Source organism: Pecten maximus, chromosome 10 (assembly GCF_902652985.1).
Source record: "Pecten maximus chromosome 10, xPecMax1.1, whole genome shotgun sequence".
Taxonomy (NCBI): Eukaryota; Metazoa; Mollusca; class Bivalvia; order Pectinida; family Pectinidae; genus Pecten; species Pecten maximus.
In genome coordinates this window covers 39,535,494-39,560,896 of record NC_047024.1, presented here as the reverse complement: position 1 = coordinate 39,560,896, position 25,403 = coordinate 39,535,494, and the positions used below count along the sequence as shown (strand labels likewise).

General features: G+C 40.8%; 1 protein-coding gene across 1 annotated transcript; it reads right to left on the bottom strand.

Moving 5' to 3' along the window:
- Positions 1-881: 881 nt before the first annotated feature.
- Positions 882-25,259, bottom strand: LOC117336373 (alpha-1,3-mannosyl-glycoprotein 4-beta-N-acetylglucosaminyltransferase C-like). Its single transcript, XM_033896879.1, has 6 exons — positions 25,102-25,259; positions 15,800-16,025; positions 4,005-4,597; positions 3,000-3,091; positions 2,437-2,599; positions 882-2,116 (listed from the first exon to the last, which is right to left on the bottom strand). The coding sequence occupies exons 3-6, from the start codon at positions 4,093-4,095 to the stop codon at positions 1,011-1,013; spliced, it is 1,452 nt and encodes a 483-aa protein (XP_033752770.1). The 5' UTR covers positions 4,096-4,597; positions 15,800-16,025; positions 25,102-25,259; the 3' UTR covers positions 882-1,010.
- Between the last annotated feature and the right edge of the window lie 144 nt (positions 25,260-25,403).

Genomic DNA, 25,403 nt, shown 5'->3' with positions numbered 1-25,403 from the left:
ATTCCCAGTGACTTGTTGTGATTCCCAGTGACCTGTTGTGATTCCCAGTGACTTGTTGTGATTCCCAGTGACTTGTTGTGATTTCCACTGACCTGTGGGTGATTCACAGTGACTTGTTGTGATTCCCAATGACTTGTTGTGATTTCCACTGACCTGTTGTGATTCCCAGTGACCTGTTGTGATTTCCACTGACCTGTTGTGATTCCCAGTGACCTGTTGTGATTCACAGTGACCTGTTGTGATTCCCAGTGACTTGTTGTGATTCCAAGTGACTTTTTGTGATTCCCAGTGACCTGATGTGATTCCCAGTGACTTGTTGTGATTCCCAGTGACCTGTTGTGATTCCCAGTGACTTGTTGTGATTCCCAGTGACTTGTTGTGATTTCCACTGACCTGTTGTGATTCACAGTGACTTGTTGTGATTCCCAGTGACTTGTTGTGATTTCCACTGACCTGTTGTGATTCCCAGTGACCTGTTGTGATTCACAGTGACCTGTTGTGATTCCCAGTGACTTGTTGTGATTCCCAGTGACTTGTTGTGATTTCCAGTGACCTGTCATAATTCCCAGTGACCTGTTGTGATTCCCAGAGACTTGTTGTGATTCCCAGTGACCTGTCATGATTCCCAGTGACCTGTTGTGATTCCCAGTGACATGTTGTGATTCCCAGTGACCTATTGTGATTCCCAGTGACCTGATTGTGATTCCCAGTGACATACTTGTGATTCCCACTTTGTATGAAAGGTTGGAGTTATTTACATGCAGTGAAATCTGTCTGCACAAATGTTCAGTAATATATTATTTAAAAAATTTGTCCAGAATAAAAAAGAACGTAAACACTGTTTTGTAAAATGTATTTACATAACCATTAAAAATTAATAATTAAAAGCTATGCTATTTTAATAATTAATAAATTCATACAAAAATAACTAACATTTATATCACAACATCGAAGGCCTTTTAAAAATATTTTATCAGCACCGATTCATTCTAAATTTCAAACCGGACAATTCAAGTATCCGGTTTTCGCAAAAAAACTTTGATGTCTCGTAAAACGAGCCATTGTTTCTGTGGGCGCGTGACGTCAATCGACAAACAGTTTACGTCAGAGGGGAAGTCACTGATTCCTTGTTCTATTGTGTCCACATAGCCGCGTACAAACACCCCTCTTCTGATCAGATTTTTACACGGAGGGCTACCTGTCCCCATTCGAAGATACCCGGATGACAACCGGTCTTTCTCGCCGTTGTCACTTCCGGTCATCACAGTTACCCGCGATATGTTAACAGTTGAGTTAAATATCAATCTGAAATTGTCTCCTAGTGCTAAAGACGAAGCCCAAAAAAACGTTGAGTTGTCATTATCGTAAGCTTTTTCTGGTGAATGGTTTCCAAACAACGTCATCGTGGTATCAATTATTGCGGGTGGATTATCTCCCTTTAACAGATCAGTGTTATCTCCCCTTTCGAAGAGAAACCTGCTTTTCAGTCGATCTATATCGTGATGCAGACAAGGCGAAGAATTAGTGAAGATTAAACACTTTTTTGAAATTGTCTGATACAATTGGCGTAATAATACGTTGATGTTTTCAATCCGATACCGAGAGGCTAGATATTCTGCCATGCTCTGGAGAAAAGTAGAATGAAACAGAGTACCAATAAATCCGAAATGTCCGAAGTCGAGTCCAAACCAGATCCCTGTCTGAACTTTGGCGATCTTTAAAATATTTCTGATAATAGATCGTTCACAGACGATTCCCGGTTCTAACTGGACAAAATACGTTGCTAGGTATCTTGAATAAAGGAACAGTAGCGCGTAGTCAAGGATCTCTTTACGCATGTCTGCATCTGTTTCCTTCGGAATACCAAATCGATGGTACAAATCCGAAGGTCCAATGACGATATGAACTTGACCGGTCTCATAAAAGTCGGCATAACGCTTCATGGCGTCCTTAAAGACTTTGACCCCGAGGTCAGCGTCTCGCATAGAAAGTTGAAGAATGAGTAGGAACTTTTTCCTGTCTTCGCCAGCATTCTCCTCCAAAAGAGTATCCATCGTTTTAAAGGTTTTATCCAGTTGGCCAATTTCATTCACCAGTATTCCTACGCTGACTAACCCTAACAAGAAAAATACAAGATGAAATGTTAAGCAAAAATTTTAGTTTAGATGGACATTAAACGTTGAAAATACAGACCGTCGAATATCATTGATTATGTTTATTAATTTATTTTTTCCTTTATAATATTATTTATTTATTATAAATTTTATTTTTATTTTTTGCAAGAGGAGAAAACTTTCGGATACAAAGTTAATAAGTTTTTTGTTTTTAAGAGTGAAAACTTGAACCACTGGAAATAACGACATTTGCAGTATTTCGTCTATTTTAGTGCATGTCGTCACGTGACTAACAGGACCAATATGAGATACTGTTACTTACGAGATTTGCTATGTTGTGAGTACTTGTAGGAGAGGGAGCTGTTCCGGACCAAATCGAGTCCCGTCGTCAGAAAATTAGTTACATTCTTTGTCAGTTTGACTCCAATTAGGGGATTCTTGAACTCAGATAACCATTCATCATAGATGTTATTTGTCTGGACAGTCTAGAAATCATTAATACAAAAATCATACTAACTGGCTTAGAAATCAGTAAAACAAAAATCATACTAACTGGCTTAGAAATCAGTAATACAAAAATCATACTAACTGGCTTAGAAATCAGTAATACAAAAATCATACTAACTGGCTCACACATTAGACAACCCCTACCTCCTACGAATACAATACCTTTGAGCAAGTCTACATTTCGGTTAGTTTCACAACATTTGTAAAATCGCTTTTGAAGTTCAAATTCATGCATGTAAAACCACACAAAGTGTCGAATGAGAATAGCTTCAAACATATCTATATATTGAAGGTAAATCCAAATTCACGTGTTTAGTACCTTCAAACACTTATAATTACAAAATGTAAAACAACAATTGTATAAAATGATTAACTCACATTTGTAGTAATAAGTTTCGGTGTGTTTTCCTGTGTTTTCTTCCCAACTGGACGCTTTTCATTACAGGTCCGGTTTTCTTTGTCTGATGGTACTGTGAGACATGAAAGAAAAGTCAGTAAACATCAAGTTGAAAATTTCGCCAGTGAGAGTTTCCGGAGTCGTAGTGGTCAGTGAGAGTTCGTGGTCGTTTTGGTAAGTGAGAGTTAACGATGGTTTCGGTCAGCAAGAGTTCGGGGTCGTTTTGGTTAGTAAGAGTTCGTGGTCGTTTTGGTAAGTAAGAGTTCGTGGTCGTTTTGGTTAGTAAGAGTTCGTGATCGTTTAGGTCTGTGAGATTTAACAATGGTTTCGGTCAGTGACAGTTTATCTAGGTGAAATGTTCGTTAATGAGAGTAAGCGCTGGTTGGAGTGACCATTGGGAGTTCGAGGCGATTTTGGTCGGTGAGAGTTTGTGCTAGTATTTGTTAGCGAGAGTTTGCTTAAGTTTTGACCAGTCAGAGTTTGTGGTCGTTTTGGTAAGTGATAGTTTGCGGTGGTTTTGGTAAGAGAGAGAGTTTTTGGTAGTTTTGGTCAGTGCAAGTTTGCGGTAATTTTTAGCCAGTGAGAGTTTGCGGTAATTTTTAGCCAGTGAGATTGTGCCGTAGGTTTTTGCCAGTGAGAGTGTGCGGTAGTTTTTTGCCAGTGAGAGTGTGCGGTAGTTTTTTGCCAGTGAGAGTGTGCGGTAGTTTTTTTGCTAGTGAGAGTGTGCGGTAGTTTTTTGCCAGTGAGAGTGTGCGGTAGTTTTTTGCCAGTGAGAGTGTGCGGTAGTTTTGGTAAGTGAAAGTTTGCGGTGGTTTTGGTCAGTCGGAGTTCATGATAGTGATATTGAAATACATTTGTACGTCTTTGAATTTGTCAAATCCCTTTTTTTCAAGAAGTTAATAGCAACGCCTAACATTATTAATTTATCAATTTACAATTTGTACTTAATCTTTTGCTTGATTCATTCTTATCTATCGTATACGTACCAACAAAAAGGATGCGTAGCTGTATAATTATACACAGAATGAACACGACGGAGGGGATGTACACCCTTCGAGGGATCAATCGGATCTTCATTGGTATAGGTGGCGCTGTTGGCACCAACGCTCAAAGTCACAGCCGATCAATGGCGTAATATCCGATAGGTGGCGTTATCCTGAGTGGGCGATGGTGTGCCTTACATTAAACTTTCTGTCCGGTAGATGGCGTATTTTACATACTTTAAGTGACACTGATGTGACGATATTCACTTTTAGGCGGCGTTGCAGAAAGTGTTCTTCTTTCACTAGGTTTGAAAGGTTTGATGGTGCAGCGGTAAGTTGGCGTTATTTTCGACAGGTGGCGTACCGCGTGCTATGCATACGATGGTGGCGCTGTTATCGTTGTAACTCAATGATGACACTTCTTTGCTGTTTTGAGTGAGTCATATATAATTCGAACTCGCCCAAATAAATTGTAACTCATCAGAACCACTATAGTCGATCATGTATCCTTCGCCTTACGCCCTTACCATTAGGAGATCCCCTTCCATTTCACACACTGGTCTCTAACACACATCCACAAGAACTCTTCATTTCGGCTGTACTCACAGGACATCCAATGAAATGAAACAAAAGAGACAAAACACCAATCATAGACTTTATACATTGATATCTACATACATTGTGTGTGTGTGTATACTGTATGTATGTCGTACAGTTCAAAGCGAGTAAAATAGTATAAAGTCGGTACCACTGAAAACGACGCCATGTCCAGCAAAATTGGTGTCATTTCCGCCTTATCCAAGGTCAGTATGATATTTCAGTTAGCTAGAGCGAATATTACATTTATATTAAATAAATGGAATTTCTTGACACCGATCGATGAAATGTTTAACCGGGGTATACAGATAGATATGCATATTTAATTAGCCAGCCCGAGTTACACACGTTTAGCGTTCAAATTATATCTAAATCCATTTATACAGCATTAATTGCCTGTAACAACACAATTTCCTTTTGTTTAGACGTGTATATAATACGTTCATTTATATCATCAAAAGAAATTGTGGTGTAACTACTGAAAACATCACCAATAGATGTAACTAACACCATAGTTTGCGGTTCGCCGGTGCTGCCATTTAGGCCATCGTCAATACCAAAATTCTACCTCCAGGGCATTTCAATGGATAGTCTACATAAAATGTATTCTTTTTAATTGTACATACCATATTGTCTTTGTTTCGGTATCAATAACTGTGAAAATCGTTCTAGTTTTCCTACACAGTATGGTGAATTGTAATTTCTGGAATACTGTCAAAATTATCAAGATTTCAAACTGAAGGCTGTCTAAAATATTTGAAATGAAAACCATGTTTTTCGAAACGTTCCCTTCGGGACAATATTTGTCATTACTACATTACTAAGTCGTTATTTCTAATTAATGACGCTTGATAATTAACATGAGTGGAGCTGAAAAGGTAATTAAAGCATTATTATAATTATTGTAATTAAGACATGTTTAAACATGATACCCGCGAATGTCTCGAAATTAATAAACAATAAAACATTAATTATGATATTAAATTAAAAACCGAAGTTTGAAATTTACCAAACAGTATGATATAAGTTAATGGAACCTTAGGTAACATGTATGTATCTATAAAAATAGATTTTTATTTTTGAACGGATGTAGAGAATACCTTCAATATAATGTCAATAGATTTTTACCGGAAGGTAAAATAAACCGGAAGTAGAATTACACAGGTAACCTTCGCGCTTTTACACTACAGAACTTTAGCCTATACTCATATTTGATATAGAATAAGCAGAGTTCTAAAATAGCATTCACAAGAAGGCAATGGTACATGTATATAATTTATGTGTTACAATGTAGTATTAGGTAGTTTCGCGCGTGCGCGCGTGAGTGTGTGTATTGTGTCGACCAAGCACTTTTATCGACATGTTATTAGAAGGGGTTCATCAGCAGAATCGATATTAAAGATTCCCTTGCGGAACAACTACGGTTATTCAAAGACCTTGTTTACTGTCCAAATACAAGCCAATAAGTCCCCAAAGTTTATTGTGTAGAAAGTTTGACAACACATCAGTATGAATAATCTCAATTTAACAGAAAACATAATAAACATGTATATGCCAAATTTCAACCGTTTGTTATTGGTACTTCTAAAACGAATATAGATTACATATCTTATTAATTTCTGATCTTTTGTATCCTTGTTTAACAGCGTTTTAGAGCATTCGGTTCCAGCCTACGACAGTGTTTAATTGATTTAATATATGATGATCATTCGTCAGAATAGATTGTCCATCTTCTATTCTATTACTATTACATAATGCAAACTGTCTGTTGTAATGTTTTCAGACAGTTTCACTACATGATCACGTGATTATTGTTTGATTTTATTTTATAGTCGACAAAATAAAACGAACAAAACATACCTGATTTATTAACATACCAATTTCATGTGGCAAATACCTGAATTATTTAAATGTCACGGATAATTTATGTTCTGACAAATGTATGGTCGTGAATGAAAATAAATACTGTTTAGTCGCTGTGATAACTAGAACTGTTTTCTCCTAATACATCCTCACCACCAACAACCCCCATCATCACCACTACCCTCCCCCATCATCACCACCAACAACCCCGATCATCACCACTACCCACCCCCATCATCACCATCAACAACCCCCATCATCACCACTACCCTCCCCATCATCACCACTACCCACCCCCATCATCACCACTACCCACCCCCATCCTCACCACTACCCTCCCCCATCATCACCACTACCCTCCCCCATCATCACCACTACCCTCCCCCATCATCACCACTACCCACCCCCATCATCACCACTACCCCCACCCCCATCATCACCACTACCCACCCCCATCATCACCACTACCCTCCCCCATCATCACCACTACCTACCCCCATCATCACCACTACCCTCCCCCATCATCACCACTACCCACCCCCATCATCACCACTACCCACCCCCCATCATCACCCTAAAAACCTACCCCCATCATCACCCACCCTCCCCCCTCCACTACCCACCCCCATCAAGGACCACAACCCCCACCCCATCATCCACAACCCACCCCCCCACCGACCATCATCACCACTCCCCCCCCCCCCCCATCATCCCCCCGCCACCCCCCCACCACTTTCCCAACCCCCCTCCTCCCCCCCCCACCCCCATCCCCACTGACCCCCCCTCCTCCCACTCGGCCCCCACCTTTCCACCCCCCCGCCCCCCCCCCAAAAATCCCCCCCCCCTAACAACCCCCCCCATCCCCCAAACCCCCCCCCATATCCCACAACCCACCCCGCGTCCTACCCTCCCCTCCCCCCTCCACCCGGGCCCCCCCCCCCTCCCCCCTACCCCCCCCCCTCTCCCCCTCCCACCCCCACCCACCCCGCACCATCCCAACTCCCCCCATCCTCACCAACCCCCCATCCCCCAAACTCCCCTCCCCCTCCCCACTCACCCCACACCCACCCCCCCCATCACCACTCCCCCATCATCCCCACCATCCCCCCCCCACCCCTCATCACCACACCTCCCCCATCATCACCACTCCCTCCACCCCTCCGCCAACCCCCCCACCACCCACACCCTCCCCCATCATCACCCTACCCCCCCACCCACCCCCTCCCCCCTCATCACCAAATTACCCCGCCCCCGCACCCTCACCACGCCCCCTCAGTGCCCACGGCCCACTCCTCCCCCCCCACCCCACCCCCCTCATCACCACTACCCCCCCCACATCCACCACTACCCACCCCCATCATCACCACTACCCACCCCATCATCACCACTACCCACCCCATCATCACCACTACCCACCCCCATCACCCCCCCCTACCCCACCCCCATCATCACCACTACCCCCCCCATCATCACCACTACCCACCCCAATCATCACCACTACCCCCCCATCATCACCACTACCCACCCCCCATCCTCACCACTACCCACCCCCACCATCACCACTACTCTCCCCCATCATCACCACCAACCTCCCCCATCATCACCACTACCCCCCCCATCATCACCACTACCCCCCCCCATCATCACCACACCCCCCCCCCCCCATCACACCACCTACACCACCCCCCCACTCATCACCACTACCCACCCCCACCTCACCACTACCCACCCCATCATCACCCCTACCCAACCCCATCATCACCACTACCACCCCCACCATCACCACTACCCACCCCCATCACCACTACCCAACCCCATCATCACCACTACCCACCCCCACCATCACGATTACCCACCCCATCATCACCACTATAACTGGGCCTAGGACACTTAATAGCGGTTTGTATTCCATGGTGTATAAATATAGCCTAGTCGTCATTATGCAAATGACCCTGTACAAACTGTTTTATTTACGTGTGTGATATACGTGTTTTAGTCATTAGACACGAGTCCCTAATAAGGAAAACCTGAAAATAATATAAACAAAACCATAAGGGAACCATGTGCCAACAAGTTATATGATTTCTCAACGCGTTGTTGTCTAAGTCATGAAATATTGATGCGGTGTTCATTAAAACTACGGGTTCGCGAATTGCATTCTGGGTGATTTCTGAGTTGATAGTTCCGCGATGCGCCTTCAGATAGTTATTGAAACACTTGGGGAATCTATTATATAGCTGTAAAAACAAGACTATTACGGCTTCAGTATGACATACTAATATTGTTACAGAAAACCAATTATTTCGACTTTGTATATTTATATTAGATACGTAATTATTTCTCAATATACGATAAGAATATATACCTATTTAAGGGTCATTCCTTCATTTGAATTAAGTTTCGGTCGTAAAAATTAAACTTACTGGAAAATATGTATTTTTTCCAAGTAGGAAAAGTTATAATCTTTACATTAATACGCCAGTTTTAATCTGAAGATATACCAAAGTTCTTCTAGTATTACGTCCTGAAAATACTTAATTCGACCCGAAGTATCACTTATTACCGCAAAGACATACGATATTTGTATACGATACACGTTTTTCTTGTATATTTCATTGTTTATTTCATTACTTGTAGACACAAACACTCAAATAATCATTGTTCGGACATAGATTCCATCAACAGAAAATGTGCATGTTTCTGATTTCCGAACGAAGGAATGTCCCTTTAACTGTCAAGCACGTGTGGAATAATGCATTCTTAAGAACCAGTTGTGATATCGTGTTCTGTAACGTAAAAACACGCGTATACAAACAGCACAGGAGCGAGGGAAAATGCCAACTATTTCTCAAGACAATGTCGACAAGACGAGGGGCAGAATAGGACGTTTCTGTTGTGCTTTGTACTTTTATGACAATAAAAAAAAAACACCCATCCTAATGACCCAGAATGTTTTGACCTAGCCTATAAGTGTCCCACTAGACACCTGTCCTTATACGACCCTAGCTGTTAAGGGTCCCCCTAGTTACCCATTCTCATACGACCCAACATGTAAGGTCCCCCTAGACACCCATCCTTATACGACCCTAGCTGTTAAGGGTCCCCCTAGTTACCCATTCTCATACGACCCAACATGTAAGGTCCCCCTAGACACCCATCCTTATACGACCCAGCCTGTTAGTGTCCCCCTAGACACCCATCCTCATACAACCCAGCATGTAAGGTTCCCCTAGACACCCATCCTCATACGACCCAGCATGTAAGGTCCCCCTAGACACCCATCCTCATACAACCCAGCCTGTTAGTGTCCCCCTAGACACCCATCCTTATACAACCTAGCCTGTTAGTGTCCCCCTAGACACCCATCCTCATACAACCCAGCCTGTTAGTGTCCCCCTAGACACCCATCCTCATACAACCCAGTCTGTTAGTGTTCCCCTAGAAACCCGTCCTCATACAACCCAGCCTGTTAGTGTCCCCCTAGACACCCATCCTTATACGACCCAGCCTGTTAGTGTCCCCCTAGACACCCATCCTCATACGACCTAGCATGTAAGGTCCCCCTAGACACCCACCCTCATACAACCCAGCCTGTTAGTGTCCCCCTAGACACCCATCCTCATACAACCCAGCCTGTTAGTGTCCCCCTAGACACCCATCCTCATACGACCTAGCATGTAAGGTCCCCCTAGACACCCACCCTCATACGACCCAGCATGTAAGGTCCCCCTAGACACCCACCCTCATACGACCCAGCATGTAAGGTTCCCCTAGACACCCATCCTCATACAACCCAGCCTGTTAGTGTCCCCCTAGACACCCATCCTCATACAACCCAGCCTGTTAGTGTCCCCCTAGACACCCATCCTCATACAACCCAGCATGTAAGGTTCCCCTAGACACCCATCCTCATACAACCCAGCCTGTTAGTGTCCCCCTAGACACCCATCCTCATACGACCCAGCCTGTTAGTGTCCCCCTAGACACCCATCCTCATACAACCCAGCATGTAAGGTTCCCCTAGACACCCATCCTCATACAACCCAGCCTGTTAGTGTCCCCCTAGACACCCATCCTCATACAACCCAGCCTGTTAGTGTCCCCTAGACACCCGTCCTCATACGACCCAGCATGTAAGGTCCCCCTAGACACCCATCCTCATACAACACAGCATGTAAGGTCCCCCTAGACACCCATCCTCATACGACCCAGCATGTAAGGTCCCCCTAGACACCCATCCTCATACGACCCAGCCTGTTAGTGTCCCCCTAGACACCCATCCTCATACGACCCAGCCATTCTACCTTTGGACAGCAATCCATCAAATTCCAAGGCTTCTCAAATAATGCTAGGAGACCAAAAGTTTAAAACTGACAATAAAATTAGCTATTTATCGAGATGGACGTTTCTTAAATATCATTAAATACCTTTCTAATTGAGACCGGGATGGCCTCATGCACATCCCATATATAATATACAATATACCGAGACTAGCGTCTATGTTTAAATCAATATACCTCGACAGGTAAGGTGTTGATGTGACTACCATCATAATGACGACAGACAGACAGAAAACAATGCGCTATAAATAGCCCTGAAGTATAATTATGTACTGTTAACATCTTATTGTTATTGTTTGATAAAGTTAAGGAGCGTACAGAATCCGCGCGTGAATAACACGTCTGGTTTTCGTACTTTTGTTGGATGTTTAAGTAGGTAAATTAGATTAAAAAAAAGTTTGTAGAACAGAATTCGTATGTCCTTGAAATGAAAATTATGAGTCCTATAAGACCGAAACAATTGTATGATGTCCCTAGCATCACTGTCGAGTCCTAGAAATATGAAACAGTTGTATGATGCCCCTAACATCACTGAGGAGTCCTAGAAGAACGAAACAATTGTATGATGTCCCTAACATCACCGTCGAGTCATAGAAGGATGAAACAGCTGTATGATGTCCCTAACATCACTGAGGAGTCCTAGAAGAACGAAACAATTGTATGATGTCCCTAACATCACCGTCGAGTCATAGAAGGACGAAACAGTCGTATGATGTCCCTAACATCACTGAGGAGTCATAGAAAGTCGTAACAGCTGTATGATGTTCCTAGCATCGCTGAGGAGTCCTAGAAGAACGAAACAATCGTATGATGTCCCTAACATCGCTGTCGAGTCCTGGAAAGACGAAACAGTTGTATGATGTCCCTAACATCACCGCCGGGTCCTAGATTACAGTCCTGTGGCGTATTTTGTGCTCCACCTTTTTGGCTATATAATATGAAGATACTGTTTATGTTGTAAATATGTTTAGGCAGCATGGCTGACATCGTTGTTACCATGTCTGCCATGTTATTCGTCATTTAATAAAATGACATTTACTGGAAACAGTTCTTCTCTGTTGTTCTTGATATATACTTACAACACATCATAGGTAGCCAAAAACATAGCTAAGTCGTGACTTTGTTATCGTCATGAAGATTTAGACATAAATACAATTTATGCAAATAAATAAATTTATGTTGTACATCGTAATATTATGTATGTGTGTAAAGTAGCCAAATTGATGGAGTAAATACTTATATAACACGGCTGAAGTAAATCGAGTTCTCCCACAAAAACCCCGTAACGATGACAGTAATTAAATATAATATGATAAGAGGGAGGGGAACCAAGTACACCCACACATGATCCGACATCCAATCAGACAGTCGGATTCATGCCACGTGATCATTTCTGATATTTACTTTCAAAGGACTGGTGCTCGGAATTTCGTTGTCCCACCATCCCACCCTTCGTTTTAAAAAGCTGTACTTCATCTCCGGCGTAGTTTGTGCTCCACCTTTTTGGCTATATAATAGGCGTATTTTGTGCTTATGTTGTAAATAATATCAAAATACTGTGTATGTGATTGGTCAATGTAGCGGTAAATGCAAAATGCAGAAATGCAGTTAAACACGAAACAAAATTAAGATTGAATGCAAGCTGAATAAGTGGATGTATCTATTCAAATGACACATTAATAAAATTATATTCCTGATTCAAATGCAGTCTTATTATCACCAAAAATGATTCAAACCGATATAATTTGGTTATCCGTGCTGAAATTATTTCACAAGCAGTTTTACATTATAACTACCAGCATTAAAACTACGCCGTTTATCTTTTTAAAAGATATTTCCTGTTTATTTATAATTAAATTATCTAGACATATTTCCCAAAACGCTACAGTAGCACATGGAATATGTATTCATGTTATTCAGTTTACTGGTTTTAAGACCATGCATTTTCATTTGATTTAATTTGATTTTTTTTCGCCTTTTTAGCAACAAGATTGGGCACAGTCGAAGCTTTTGGGCTAAATTGACAAAAAAATAATGAGAATAAGTTGAGCAACAAACTATTAACAATTATGTCATATTATAACTCGTCTTGGTTGAAATATGTGGAAAATATATTTGAAGAATGTAGCATTTTAGAAATATTTATTAGTCAAAAGTTTTTTTAAAAGATAAATTGGCTAAAGAGTGCAATATTTTATAAAGATAAGGCATTTTTTTAACAACTGGAGAAATGAAATTTTTACCTCCTCGAAAGACAACAATTATAGAATCTATAGGACTAAATTTTGTTTAGAGAATTACTTACACTTTTGTACTAGAACTCCCTCCCATATAAGCCAAGGATTACTATACAACGGATAATACAAAAATACCAATCGAAAGTGGTAGCTGTTCTAAAACAGAGTCTCTGCTTGTAAGCAAAAAACGTACTAGACCCATTCATCCGCCAGTTTTTATGAACAATACAGTCGTATCCAATGTAACGTCTCATAAGCATCTTGGTGTATACTTGTCCTCTAGTTTTGACTGGGTTGACCACATTGAATACATTTTAAAGAAAACTTCCATACGTTTAGGTACACTGAGGAAACTGAAATATGTTCTTGATAGAAACTCTCTACAGACTCTATATATATATTTCATAAGACCAATATTAGAATATGCCGATATTGTTTGGGATGCACTACCACAATATCTTATAGACAAAATAGAGCAAGTTCAACTTGAGGCTGGCAGAATAGTGACAGGTGCTACAAAAATTGTTAACATAGAACTGTTATATAAAGACTTATGCTGGGAAAAATTATCAGATCGAAGAAAAAAGCATAAGATTGTCCAATTTCACAAAATGTTTCACAATAAAACACCAAACTATCTATGTTCCCTTGTACCTTCCTTACACTCAGATCTTCATGATTATAGAACCAGACAAGCTGATCAGCTCTTATCAGTTCAGACAAAAACAAATTATTATAAATCATCTTTCTTGCCGTCAGCTTTAAAATTATGGAACTCCGTACCTCCAGAAATTAGAAATAACCCGGCAATGACAAGCTTAAAAAAATTCCTTGATAAAAATCTTACACGTCCTCCTTCATACAGAAACTATGGAAAACGTAAATTGCAAATTTTACACACGAGACTTCGCTTACATTGCAGTATATTGAAAGAACATTTGTTCAATAGAAACTTAATTGACAGCCCGTTTTGTACGTGTGGATATATTGATGACAACTTTCATTTCCTCTTCATGTGTGAAAAATATCAAAATCAAACAGAACAGTTCATTTTTACCCTCGATATGGACTTAAACACAGATATACTGTTATCAGGACACAGAGACTTATCTGACGAAGAAAATGAAACAAATGTTGCTGCGGTGCAGAATTTTATTCTTTATTCTAAAAGGTTTGATTAAAAGGAATCTGAATAGATATCAAAGTTAACCCCCAGTAACAAATCAAATTGAAGCTATGAATGTGATAGTTATGTATGTATGTAAAATATTAAAATAACTCACAAATAATTTTCGTTATATATGTTCCACCAATGTTCTTTAACTGAAATTTCATTCCTTGAATGTACACCTTATGTTTTAATACATTATCATTTACATAACTACCTATATGAATTGTAAAATGATTAAGCAGTGTTGTGACTTGACCACTATGCTACATAAAATTTCGCTGACCTCTTGAGGGAGATGGATTGATAATAAGCTTTAAGCTTGTTTCCAGATCCTTTTGCAAATTATGAACTGATATGTTGTATTTTTGTATGCAATGTCTATGAATTAAATACAATACTGTTTAAACTAAGTGGTAGATGGTCTAGAATACCACGTGGAAATGGAATTTGCAGATTATGTAATTTAAGAGAAATAGGCAACAAATTTCATTATTTATTTAACTGTGATCAACAACTTATACTCAATAGCAGACGGAAATATATGTCTAGATATTATTATAAAAGACCAAATACATTTAAATTACATACATTATTCAATTACGTAACTCAAAACACTTATGTGATTGGCTAAATTTATTATTGATATAAATGAGATAATAATTCACAATACTGACGTCCATCCTGTTTTACCATGTATCATTAATAGTGTTACCATTTGTTTGTACTCATATTCTCTGCACTGTTCTGTTGACAAGAATAAACAATTGGCATTGCCATTGAGGCCTTTTTTTTCATCTTCTAAGCATGAATAAACCATTTGATGTTTAAGGCGACGCGTCCTGTCTAAATCTGATATAACAATCATAGTTTCCCTTTAGTTAATTTAGAATCACATCATTTGATATTGATTGTCCTATTTAGAGATAATTATTTTTTAAAGATATTGTTTAAAAACATTCCGATAAAAAATTAAAATTGAGTGAAGGAAGCGGATTTTCCTTGAGACTATATAGCTTCTTATGTTTTAGCTATACGCTTCAAAAATGTCCGATTTTCACTTCTAGTTTTGGAATGCGAGTCGTTTCTCTTATAAAGAAAGTAAAAATAAACATTTTAACTATTACAATTCTTACGAAAAGCACGACATTTCTAGATGTAGTTTTACGATCCTTGTTTATGCTTGTCTAAGAGTAGTCATTAAGTTAAATACCATTGGTATGAGATGTAAACATGCGCTTTCACCAGGACAATTGATATCGTCCCCTACTGAAGCGATGTTTTATGTAAATGCCTTGTAAGATATATTTCACACGATAAATAATATACACCGTATCCTTAATTATCTAAATGTATATCAACTTCACACTTCCACATTTTCATAAACGACCGTAAACACGTACGTACAGGTCTCAATATCCTTGTGTTGTATACTTGAGATAAATCAATTATTTCCCCCGTTATATACGTACGCCGTTAAAGCGTACAAGATACTCAATTCATACACAATATCAAGTTTACGATGAAGCTCGTGCACCTGAAAACATACTGATGTTTAATGAATGACTATCAACCTGTCAAACAGTCACTTACCTGTTTAGGTTTTGTTGAGATACCTGTACAGTTCGCTGCTGTTGCGGAGACTGCTGGGTTGGCGAACTGCTAAGATGTTCGTCAGGTAAGGCTGTATATTTCACCGAGTTGACAAATGAACTACCAAGCTATACCCGGCCGATATAGAGGTCCGCGTGACAAAGATCGATACGGTATATTACGCCTTCTGAGAGCTGATAGGTAATAAATATGGAGTAGGGATGTTCTGGAATATAAGAAATACACAACGGTGTCATCAAAGCTATACTAATCCAGACTTTTTAATACTGTGTACAAACAACACTAGTTATATGAAAGATTGTACAAAAGCACAAAAGAGATTTGGACTTGGTGTTGATGGCTAGGAGACATCAATGACAAAGCATACGACATCATGTTATGGATAAATATTATGAAAACAAAAACAAAAAAACAAATAAGAAAACAAAAACAAAAAGAAACAAAAACAGACCTTTGCGTCTTTGTCTTCCAAGATTCTACGAATCATCAAAATGATTTTTAGTGAGGGATAATAAGTCTTGGACGTTATGAAGATTTGTAATAAACCTAATCAAAAATATCCGGTCAGTAACATTAATGCTATATTCTTCTGTCAACAGTTTAATATCTATATGCTTGAAGGCAATTTGTATACCATCAGGTTAAGTGTATATTTTTACCGATAGGAATATCATCAATTGTTTAATGTTTGTTTCTGGGTCTAAAGATCCTTTCACAATAAGAATCATTCGAGGCATTGTAGTAGTTGGTGGCTACCTCACTGAAAATAATGCGAAAACCCGTCGCATGCTAACAATGCTAATAATAGTATGTGTATAACATTTGATATGTCTGAGAAAATAGATTAAACCAAACACAAAAACACACAAATCTCAATACGTTTGCATCTGAATAGCAGTATGTGGTTTGGGATGGCAACGACCAATGCTTTTGATCTGATAAAATGAAACACATATGTTTTGTATGAAAATTTCACCATCGGTATATCTAACTAAGTAAATATTATCTGTTTTCAACATTATTATCAAATCCAAAAACATCTTTATAATGATTTTATATGTGAAAATTGCGATAAATTACGCTATTTGATTTCGATACAATGTAACGATCTTTCTTTTGTTTAATATGTTTATTCATTTCAATGCGACAAAAACTGATGTATAATTTCTATGAGGGCCATCCCATGAGCCTATCCGGAGATATATCTACAAATTGTTTGGCCGAGTATTAAAAGTGACTTTGAAATGCAAATCGCAGATGTGAACATCACACTTATATCGCACATAGAGCGACATTTCACACATCAAAAATGCTCCTTTTAGACACCATATAGAACTCAGAACATAGCAAGAAAACTGTTTTTAGGAAAAATCGTGAAAACTGGAATTCGGGCGTTTTTTTAATCTTCACTTTTTACCTTAAGCTCAGCGGTTGAACTATCTTTCCTAAAACAGGAAAACTTGAAATGAGTCTCTATCTGCTGAATTTTTGTGATATTATTCATGACCGGTTTTTACAACCAAAGGCCAATTGTAAGTCATGAATTGCACCACAGAAGTGACTTATAGGTTTGTGAAAATTTCACTAGATTTGTTGTTTAGATCACGCTTATTATATCTACTGAATTACCACAGCCATGGAATTATTAGTCTATCAAATGAAATGTTCACTTAAATACCCACGTTTACCAGAATTGATAACAATGGATCGAATGGTTCAAACTGGGTTAATTGTGTCCCGGGATTATTTAGGAACAGGTCAGTTGTTTACTGAAACAGCTCGATAATTCTTATGTACATATATAGAGTTTAATGCTGTTTGTGTTAGCTGTATCACATTCGATGATCAATAACTTTGTATTTACATACATGATTGAGATTATGATAATACTGACAACACGGTAGCCTTTTTGGGGCGAAAAGACGAAATTTATGTTCTGTTAATTCTGGACGAAATGGCACAAATCAGCCACCGTATACATGTCTGTAGTCGTAGAAACCCTGGCCTCCATTGTAGTATATCTGTTTATGACAACAAAGACAATTAAACTTTTCTGCCGAAATCTCAGATTAGTTTCTAGAATTATTGTCATTCGTATAAATGGTTACAGCCAGGAATTACGGGTGTCTTTCCGTGTTGGTATTATGTGTTGTTTTTGAAAAAATCTCTACAGATACCACATCTAGAGACACAAATCTAGAGACACAAATCTAGAGACACAAATCTAGACACAAATCTAGAGACACAAATCTAAAGACACAAATCTAAAGACACATATATAAAGACACAAATCTAGAGACACAAATATAAAGACACAAATCTAGACACAAATCTAGAGACACAAATCTAAAGACAAAAATCTAAAGATAAATATTCGAAAAACACAAATCTAAAGACAAATATCTATGCACAAATATCTACAAACTCATATCTAAAGAAACATATATAAAGACTCAAATCTGAAGACACATAATTAGAGACACCACAACAAGAGACACCATATCTACAGACACAACATCTAGAGAGACAATATCTATCACGATAACATCTGTTTCAGGCCTTTACCTTTCTATACATCCGGTTTCGCTGAATCTTGGACTGTAAACTGTGGACCGTTAACATTGATACAAGACTTGGCAGTTCTTTGACGACGTCTTTATCCTAAACAGTGGACCTAAACCGTGGACCTAAACTGTGGACCTAAACCATGGACCTAAACCTTGGACCGTAAACCGTGACCTTGGACCGTTAACCTTGGACTGTAAATCTTGGACCGTTAACCTTGGACTGTAAACCTTGGACTGCAAACCTTCGACCGTAAACCTTGGACTGTAAACCTTGGACTGTAAACTTTGGACCGTAAACCTTGGACTGTAAACCTTGGACTGTAAACATTGGACTGTAAACCGTAGACCGTAAACCTTGGACCGTAAACCTTGGACCGTAAACCTTGGACCGTAAACCTTGGACCGTGGACCTTGGACCGTAAACCTTGGACTGTAAACCTTGGACTGTAAATCTTGGACCGTAAACCTTGGACCGTTAACCTTGGACTTTAAACCTTGGACTGTAAATCTTGGACCGTTAACCTTGGACTGTAAACCTTGGACTGTAAACCGTGGACCGTAAATCTTGGACTGTAAACCTTCGACCGTAAACCTTGGACCGTAAACCTTGGACTGTAAACCTTGGACCGTTAACATTGGACTGTAAACCTTGGACTGTAAACCTTGGACCGTAAACCTTGGACCGTGGACCTTGGACTGTAAACCTTGGACCGTAAACCTTGGACCGTGGACCTTGGACCGTAAACCTTGGACTGTAAACCTTGGACTGTAAATCTTGGACCGTAAACCTTGGACCGTTAACCTTGGACCGTAAACCTTGGACTGTAAACCTTGGACTGTAAATCTTGGACCGTTAACCTTGGACTGTAAACCTTGGACTGTAAACCGGGGACCGTAAATCTTGGACTGTAAACCTTCGACCGTAAACCGTAAACCTTGGACAGTAAACCTTGGACTGTAAATCTTGGACCGTTAACCTTGGACCGTTAACATTGGACTGTAAACATTGGACCGTAAATCTTGGACTGTAAACCTTCGACCGTAAACCGTAAACCTTGGACCGTAAACATCGGACCGTAAACCTTGGACTGTAAACCTTGGACCGTAAACCTTGGACCGTTAACCTTGGACTGTAAACCTTGGACTGTAAACCTTGGACCGTTAACCGTGGACTGTAAACCGTGGACCGTAAACCTTGGACTGTAAACCGTGGACTGTAAACCTTGGACCGCAAACCTTGGACCGTTAACCTTGGACTGTAAACCTTGGACCGTTAACCTTGGACTGTAAACCTTGGACCGTAAACCTTGGACCGTAAACCGTAGACCGTAAACTTTGGACTGTAAACCTTGGACTGTAAACCTTGGACCGTTAACCTTGGACTGTAAACCTTGGACTGTAAACCTTGGACTGTAAACCTTGGACCGTTAACCGTGGACTGTAAACCTTGGACCGTAAACCTTGGACTGTAAACCTTGGACTGTAAACCTTGGACCGTGGACCGTAAACCTTGGACTGTAAACCTTGGACTGTAAACCTTGGACCGTGGACCGTAAACCTTGGACTGTAAACCTTGGACTGTAAACCGTGAACTGTAAACCTTGGACTGTAAACCTTGGACTGTAAACCTTGGACTGTAAACCTTGGACCGTAAACCTTGGACCGTGGACCGTAAACCTTGGACTGTAAACCTTGGACTGTAAACCTTGGACCGTAAACCTTGGACCGTGGACCTTGGACTGTAAACCTTGGACCGTAAACCTTGGACTGTAAACCTTGGACCGTAAACCTTGGACCGTGGACCTTGGACTGTAAACCTTGGACCGTAAACCTTGGACTGTAAACCTTGGACCGTAAACCTTGGACCGTGGACCTTGGACTGTAAACCTTGGACCGCAAACCTTGGACCGTAAACCTTGGACTGTAAACCTTGGACCGCAAACCTTGGACCGTAAACCGTGACCGTGGACCTTGGACCGTTAACCTTGGACTGTAAACCTTGGACTGTAAACCTTGGAACGTTAACCGTGAACTGTAAACCTTGGACCGTTAACCTTGGACTGTAAACCTTGGACCGTAAACCTTGGACTGTAAACCGTAGATCGTAAACTTTGGACTGTAAACCTTGGACTGTAAACCTTGGACCATTAACCTTGGACTGTAAACCTTGGACTGTAAACCTTGGACCGTTAACCGTGGACTGTAAACCGTGGACCGTAAACCTTGGACTGTAAACCGTGGACTGTAAATCTTGGACCGCAAACCTTGGACCGTTAACCTTGGACTGTAAACCTTGGACCGTTAACCTTGGACTGTAAACCTTGGACCGTAAACCTTGGACCGTAAACCGTAGACCGTAAACTTTGGACTGTAAACCTTGGACTGTAAACCTTGGACCGTAAACCTTGGACTGTAAACCTTGGACTGTAAACCTTGGACCGTTAACCGTGGACTGTAAACCTTGGACCGTAAACCTTGGACCGTAAACCGTAGATCGTAAACTTTGGACTGTAAACCTTGGACTGTAAACCTTGGACTGTAAACCTTGGACCGTAAACCTTGGACTGTAAACCGTAGATCGTAAACTTTGGACTGTAAACCTTGGACTGTAAACCTTGGACCGTTAACCTTGGACTGTAAACCTTGGACTGTAAACCTTGGACTGTAAACCTTGGACCGTTAACCGTGGACTGTAAACCTTGGACCGTAAACCTTGGACTGTAAACCTTGGACTGTAAACCTTGGACCGTGGACCGTAAACCTTGGACTGTAAACCTTGGACTGTAAACCTTGGACCGTGGACCGTAAACCTTGGACTGTAAACCTTGGACTGTAAACCGTGAACTGTAAACCTTGGACTGTAAACCTTGGACTGTAAACCTTGGACTGTAAACCTTGGACCGTAAACCTTGGACCGTGGACCGTAAACCTTGGACTGTAAACCTTGGACTGTAAACCTTGGACCGTAAACCTTGGACCGTGGACCTTGGACTGTAAACCTTGGACCGTAAACCTTGGACTGTAAACCTTGGACCGTAAACCTTGGACCGTGGACCTTGGACTGTAAACCTTGGACCGTAAACCTTGGACTGTAAACCTTGGACCGTAAACCTTGGACCGTGGACCTTGGACTGTAAACCTTGGACCGCAAACCTTGGACCGTAAACCTTGGACTGTAAACCTTGGACCGCAAACCTTGGACCGTAAACCGTGACCGTGGACCTTGGACCGTTAACCTTGGACTGTAAACCTTGGACTGTAAACCTTGGAACGTTAACCGTGAACTGTAAACCTTGGACCGTTAACCTTGGACTGTAAACCTTGGACCGTAAACCTTGGACTGTAAACCGTAGATCGTAAACTTTGGACTGTAAACCTTGGACTGTAAACCTTGGACCATTAACCTTGGACTGTAAACCTTGGACTGTAAACCTTGGACCGTTAACCGTGGACTGTAAACCGTGGACCGTAAACCTTGGACTGTAAACCGTGGACTGTAAATCTTGGACCGCAAACCTTGGACCGTTAACCTTGGACTGTAAACCTTGGACCGTTAACCTTGGACTGTAAACCTTGGACCGTAAACCTTGGACCGTAAACCGTAGACCGTAAACTTTGGACTGTAAACCTTGGACTGTAAACCTTGGACCGTAAACCTTGGACTGTAAACCTTGGACTGTAAACCTTGGACCGTTAACCGTGGACTGTAAACCTTGGACCGTAAACCTTGGACCGTAAACCGTAGATCGTAAACTTTGGACTGTAAACCTTGGACTGTAAACCTTGGACTGTAAACCTTGGACCGTAAACCTTGGACTGTAAACCGTAGATCGTAAACTTTGGACTGTAAACCTTGGACTGTAAACCTTGGACCGTTAACCTTGGACTGTAAACCTTGGACCGTTAACCGTGGACTGTAAACCTTGGACCGTAAACCTTGGACCGTAAACCTTGGACCGTAAACCGTAGATCGTAAACTTTGGACTGTAAACCTTGGACTGTAAACCTTGGACCGTAAACCTTGGACTGTAAACCTCGGACTGTAAACCTTGGACCGCAAACCTTGGACCGTTAACCTTGGACTGTTAACCTTGGACCGTTAACCTTGGACTGTAAACCTTGGACCGTAAACCTTGGACCGTAAACCGTAGACCGTAAACTTTGGACTGTAAACCTTGGACTGTAAACCTTGGACCGTAAACCTTGGACTGTAAACCTTGGACTGTAAACCTTGGACCGTTAACCGTGGACTGTAAACCTTGGACCGTAAACCTTGGACCGTAAACCTTGGACCGTAAACCGTAGATCGTAAACTTTGGACTGTAAACCTTGGACTGTAAACCTTGGACTGTAAACCTTGGACCGTAAACCTTGGACTGTAAACCGTAGATCGTAAACTTTGGACTGTAAACCTTGGACTGTAAACCTTGGACCGTTAACCTTGGACTGTAAACCTTGGACTGTAAACCTTGGACCGTTAACCGTGGACTGTAAACCGTGGACCGTAAACCTTGGACTGTAAACCGTGGACTGTAAACCTTGGACCGCAAACCTTGGACCGTTAACCTTGGACTGTAAACCTTGGACCGTTAACCTTGGACCGTAAACCTTGGACCGTAAACCGTAGACCGTAAACTTTGGACTGTAAACCTTGGACTGTAAACCTTGGACCGTAAACCTTGGACTGTAAACCTTGGACTGTAAACCTTGGACCGTTAACCGTGGACTGTAAACCTTGGACCGTAAACCTTGGACCGTAAACCGTAGATCGTAAACTTTGGACTGTAAACCTTGGACTGTAAACCTTGGACCGTAAACCTTGGACTGTAAACCTCGGACTGTAAACCTTGGACCGTTAACCTTGGACTGTAAACCTTGGACCGTAAACCTTGGACCGTGGACCTTGGACTGCAAACCTTGGACTTTGAACCCTTGAACAGGACTTGACTGTTCCTTTGACGGTGTCTACATCCTAAACACATGTAAATCAGACTACAGCTCTGGTGATGTTTTAGATGCCTCATTATACTTAATGGATCATTATCCATTGTTATTGACAGGAATGCGTACGACAAACTGCCCGGTGGTGTTAGAGTCGATAATGTTTATTCAGATATCGCCTACAAAAAAAATCGTATGAATATTTTACTCGGGGTATCATTGTGTTAAGTGAACAGACCCATGTATCCGAGCAAACAAATTAATAGTAAGTTCGCATGTTTCTGAGTCTACAAGGGTTGTTCGGGATTCGGGCCATCGGAAAATGGGAATACGTTACATAAAGGGCGGGGAAAAACAAAGGATAATCGTAAATATTATAGGGGCATTACTTTATTGCCAGTCAAGGTCAAACTATTTGACATGACGATATCAAGTAGAATTAACTCGGTTATATATTCAAACACTTTTCTCAACAGACAGACTTACCAAAATAAACTCTTTAGTCTATAGACATCATCTAACTTACACAAATTATTATGTAGGGTATTGTTAAATTGTAAAAGAAATTCTGTCGATAGGACTACTAGAGCATGTTGTAAATTAAAACCTGTTATGCCTCTCCTCAAGACTGGTGCTCATCCTAGTGCCCTCAACCCTCTTACACTAAATTAGTTCAAAATTAAAGTTTATTCATCTGCTTCTTTTATGCATTTTTTTGGCTACTTTCCTGAACCGATTTTTTTTTATTTTGGAACGATCATGACACTTAGTTGTTAAAAATGCATGGTTACCACGTTGTTCAAAACATAACGATCTTTTTTTCAGATTTAAATCCATTCATTATAAGCTTGAATCACATTACTTATGGAACCTAGCTGTGAAATACCCCCAGTATTATAGATAATATTTTAGAGTATGTATAAGTTCTCGCTTTTTGAACAACATGGAATTATGTCATTACTGTGACATGTTATACAGTGACACTATAGATACTACTTCACTGTGATAGAGTTCCATAGGGGGCCGCAGTGGCCGAGTTGTTAAGGTGTCCAGACACTTTATCACTAGCCCTCCACAGTTCGGCAAGTACTAAAGGTAACAGTTCGGCAAGTACTAGGGGTAACAGTTCGGCAAGTATTAGGTGTAACAGTTCGGCAAGTACTAGGGGTAACAGTTCGGCAAGTACTAGGGGTAACAGTTCGGCAAGTACTAGGTGGTAACAGTTCGGCATTTACTAAAGGTAACAGTTCGGCATTTACTAAAGGTAACAGTTCGGCAATTACTAGTAGTAACAGTTCGGCAGTTACTAAAGGTAACAGTTCGGCAAGTACTAAAGGTAACAGTTCGGCAATTACTAGTAGCAACAGTTCGGCAAGTACTAAAGGTAACAGTTCGGCAGTTACTAAAGGTAACAGTTCGGCAGTTACTAAAGGTAACAGTTCGGCAAGTACTAAAGGTAACAGATCGGCAAGTTCTAGGGGTAACAGTTCGGTAAGTAATAGGGGTAACCAATTTGATTTAAATTTTAGTTGGACATCGTGCTGTCCGGCAAATATCTCACAAAGTCTCTATTAGGCAGCTTAAAAAAACGAAATATCAACACATCAGCTTCGTGACGATGGAACTTAGGTTAGAAACGAACTTACCTGTATACTATAGGTATAGCTTGTTCATATCTACAGATTACCCTGTCGATTGCTTTGTGTCAAACTCAGTCACGTTAGGGGCCGTGATAGTTCATGCCGTTAAATCGCATGGTGCCACACTCCTTACCCGTGCCGGCTTGTGATTCCCTGGAAGTTGAAAAACGGGCCAGTCTATGCTGTCATGATTGTATCCTTTGGTAAGACACCTTCAATGCTCTGGATGTCATGTAACGGGCCTCGCGTATGTTGTTCAGTGAGGTAGCCACCAACTACTACAAGGAGACCCCGCCTCAAATTGGCTCTTGCTGTTCATAGGGCTATAAACCGAGCATACAAAAAAAAACAAAAAAAAACATAGAAAGCCGTTATGTTTAAACATGTGTAACACATTCGTAACATTAACGTTGATTGGCTCGTTAGCTTCAAATA

What these genes read in the sequence shown, in the direction of transcription:
- LOC117336373 (XM_033896879.1), bottom strand. Translation starts at nt 4,095, where the DNA reads ATGAAGATCCGATTGATCCCTCGAAGGGTGTACATCCCCTCCGTCGTG. An exon ending in GCTACGCATCCTTTTTGTTG is followed by an intron (nt 3,092 to 4,004) that starts GTACGTATACGA and finishes CATGTCTCACAG; the next exon opens with TACCATCAGACAAAGAAAAC. An exon ending in CGAAACTTATTACTACAAAT is followed by an intron (nt 2,600 to 2,999) that starts GTGAGTTAATCA and finishes AATGATTTCTAG; the next exon opens with ACTGTCCAGACAAATAACAT.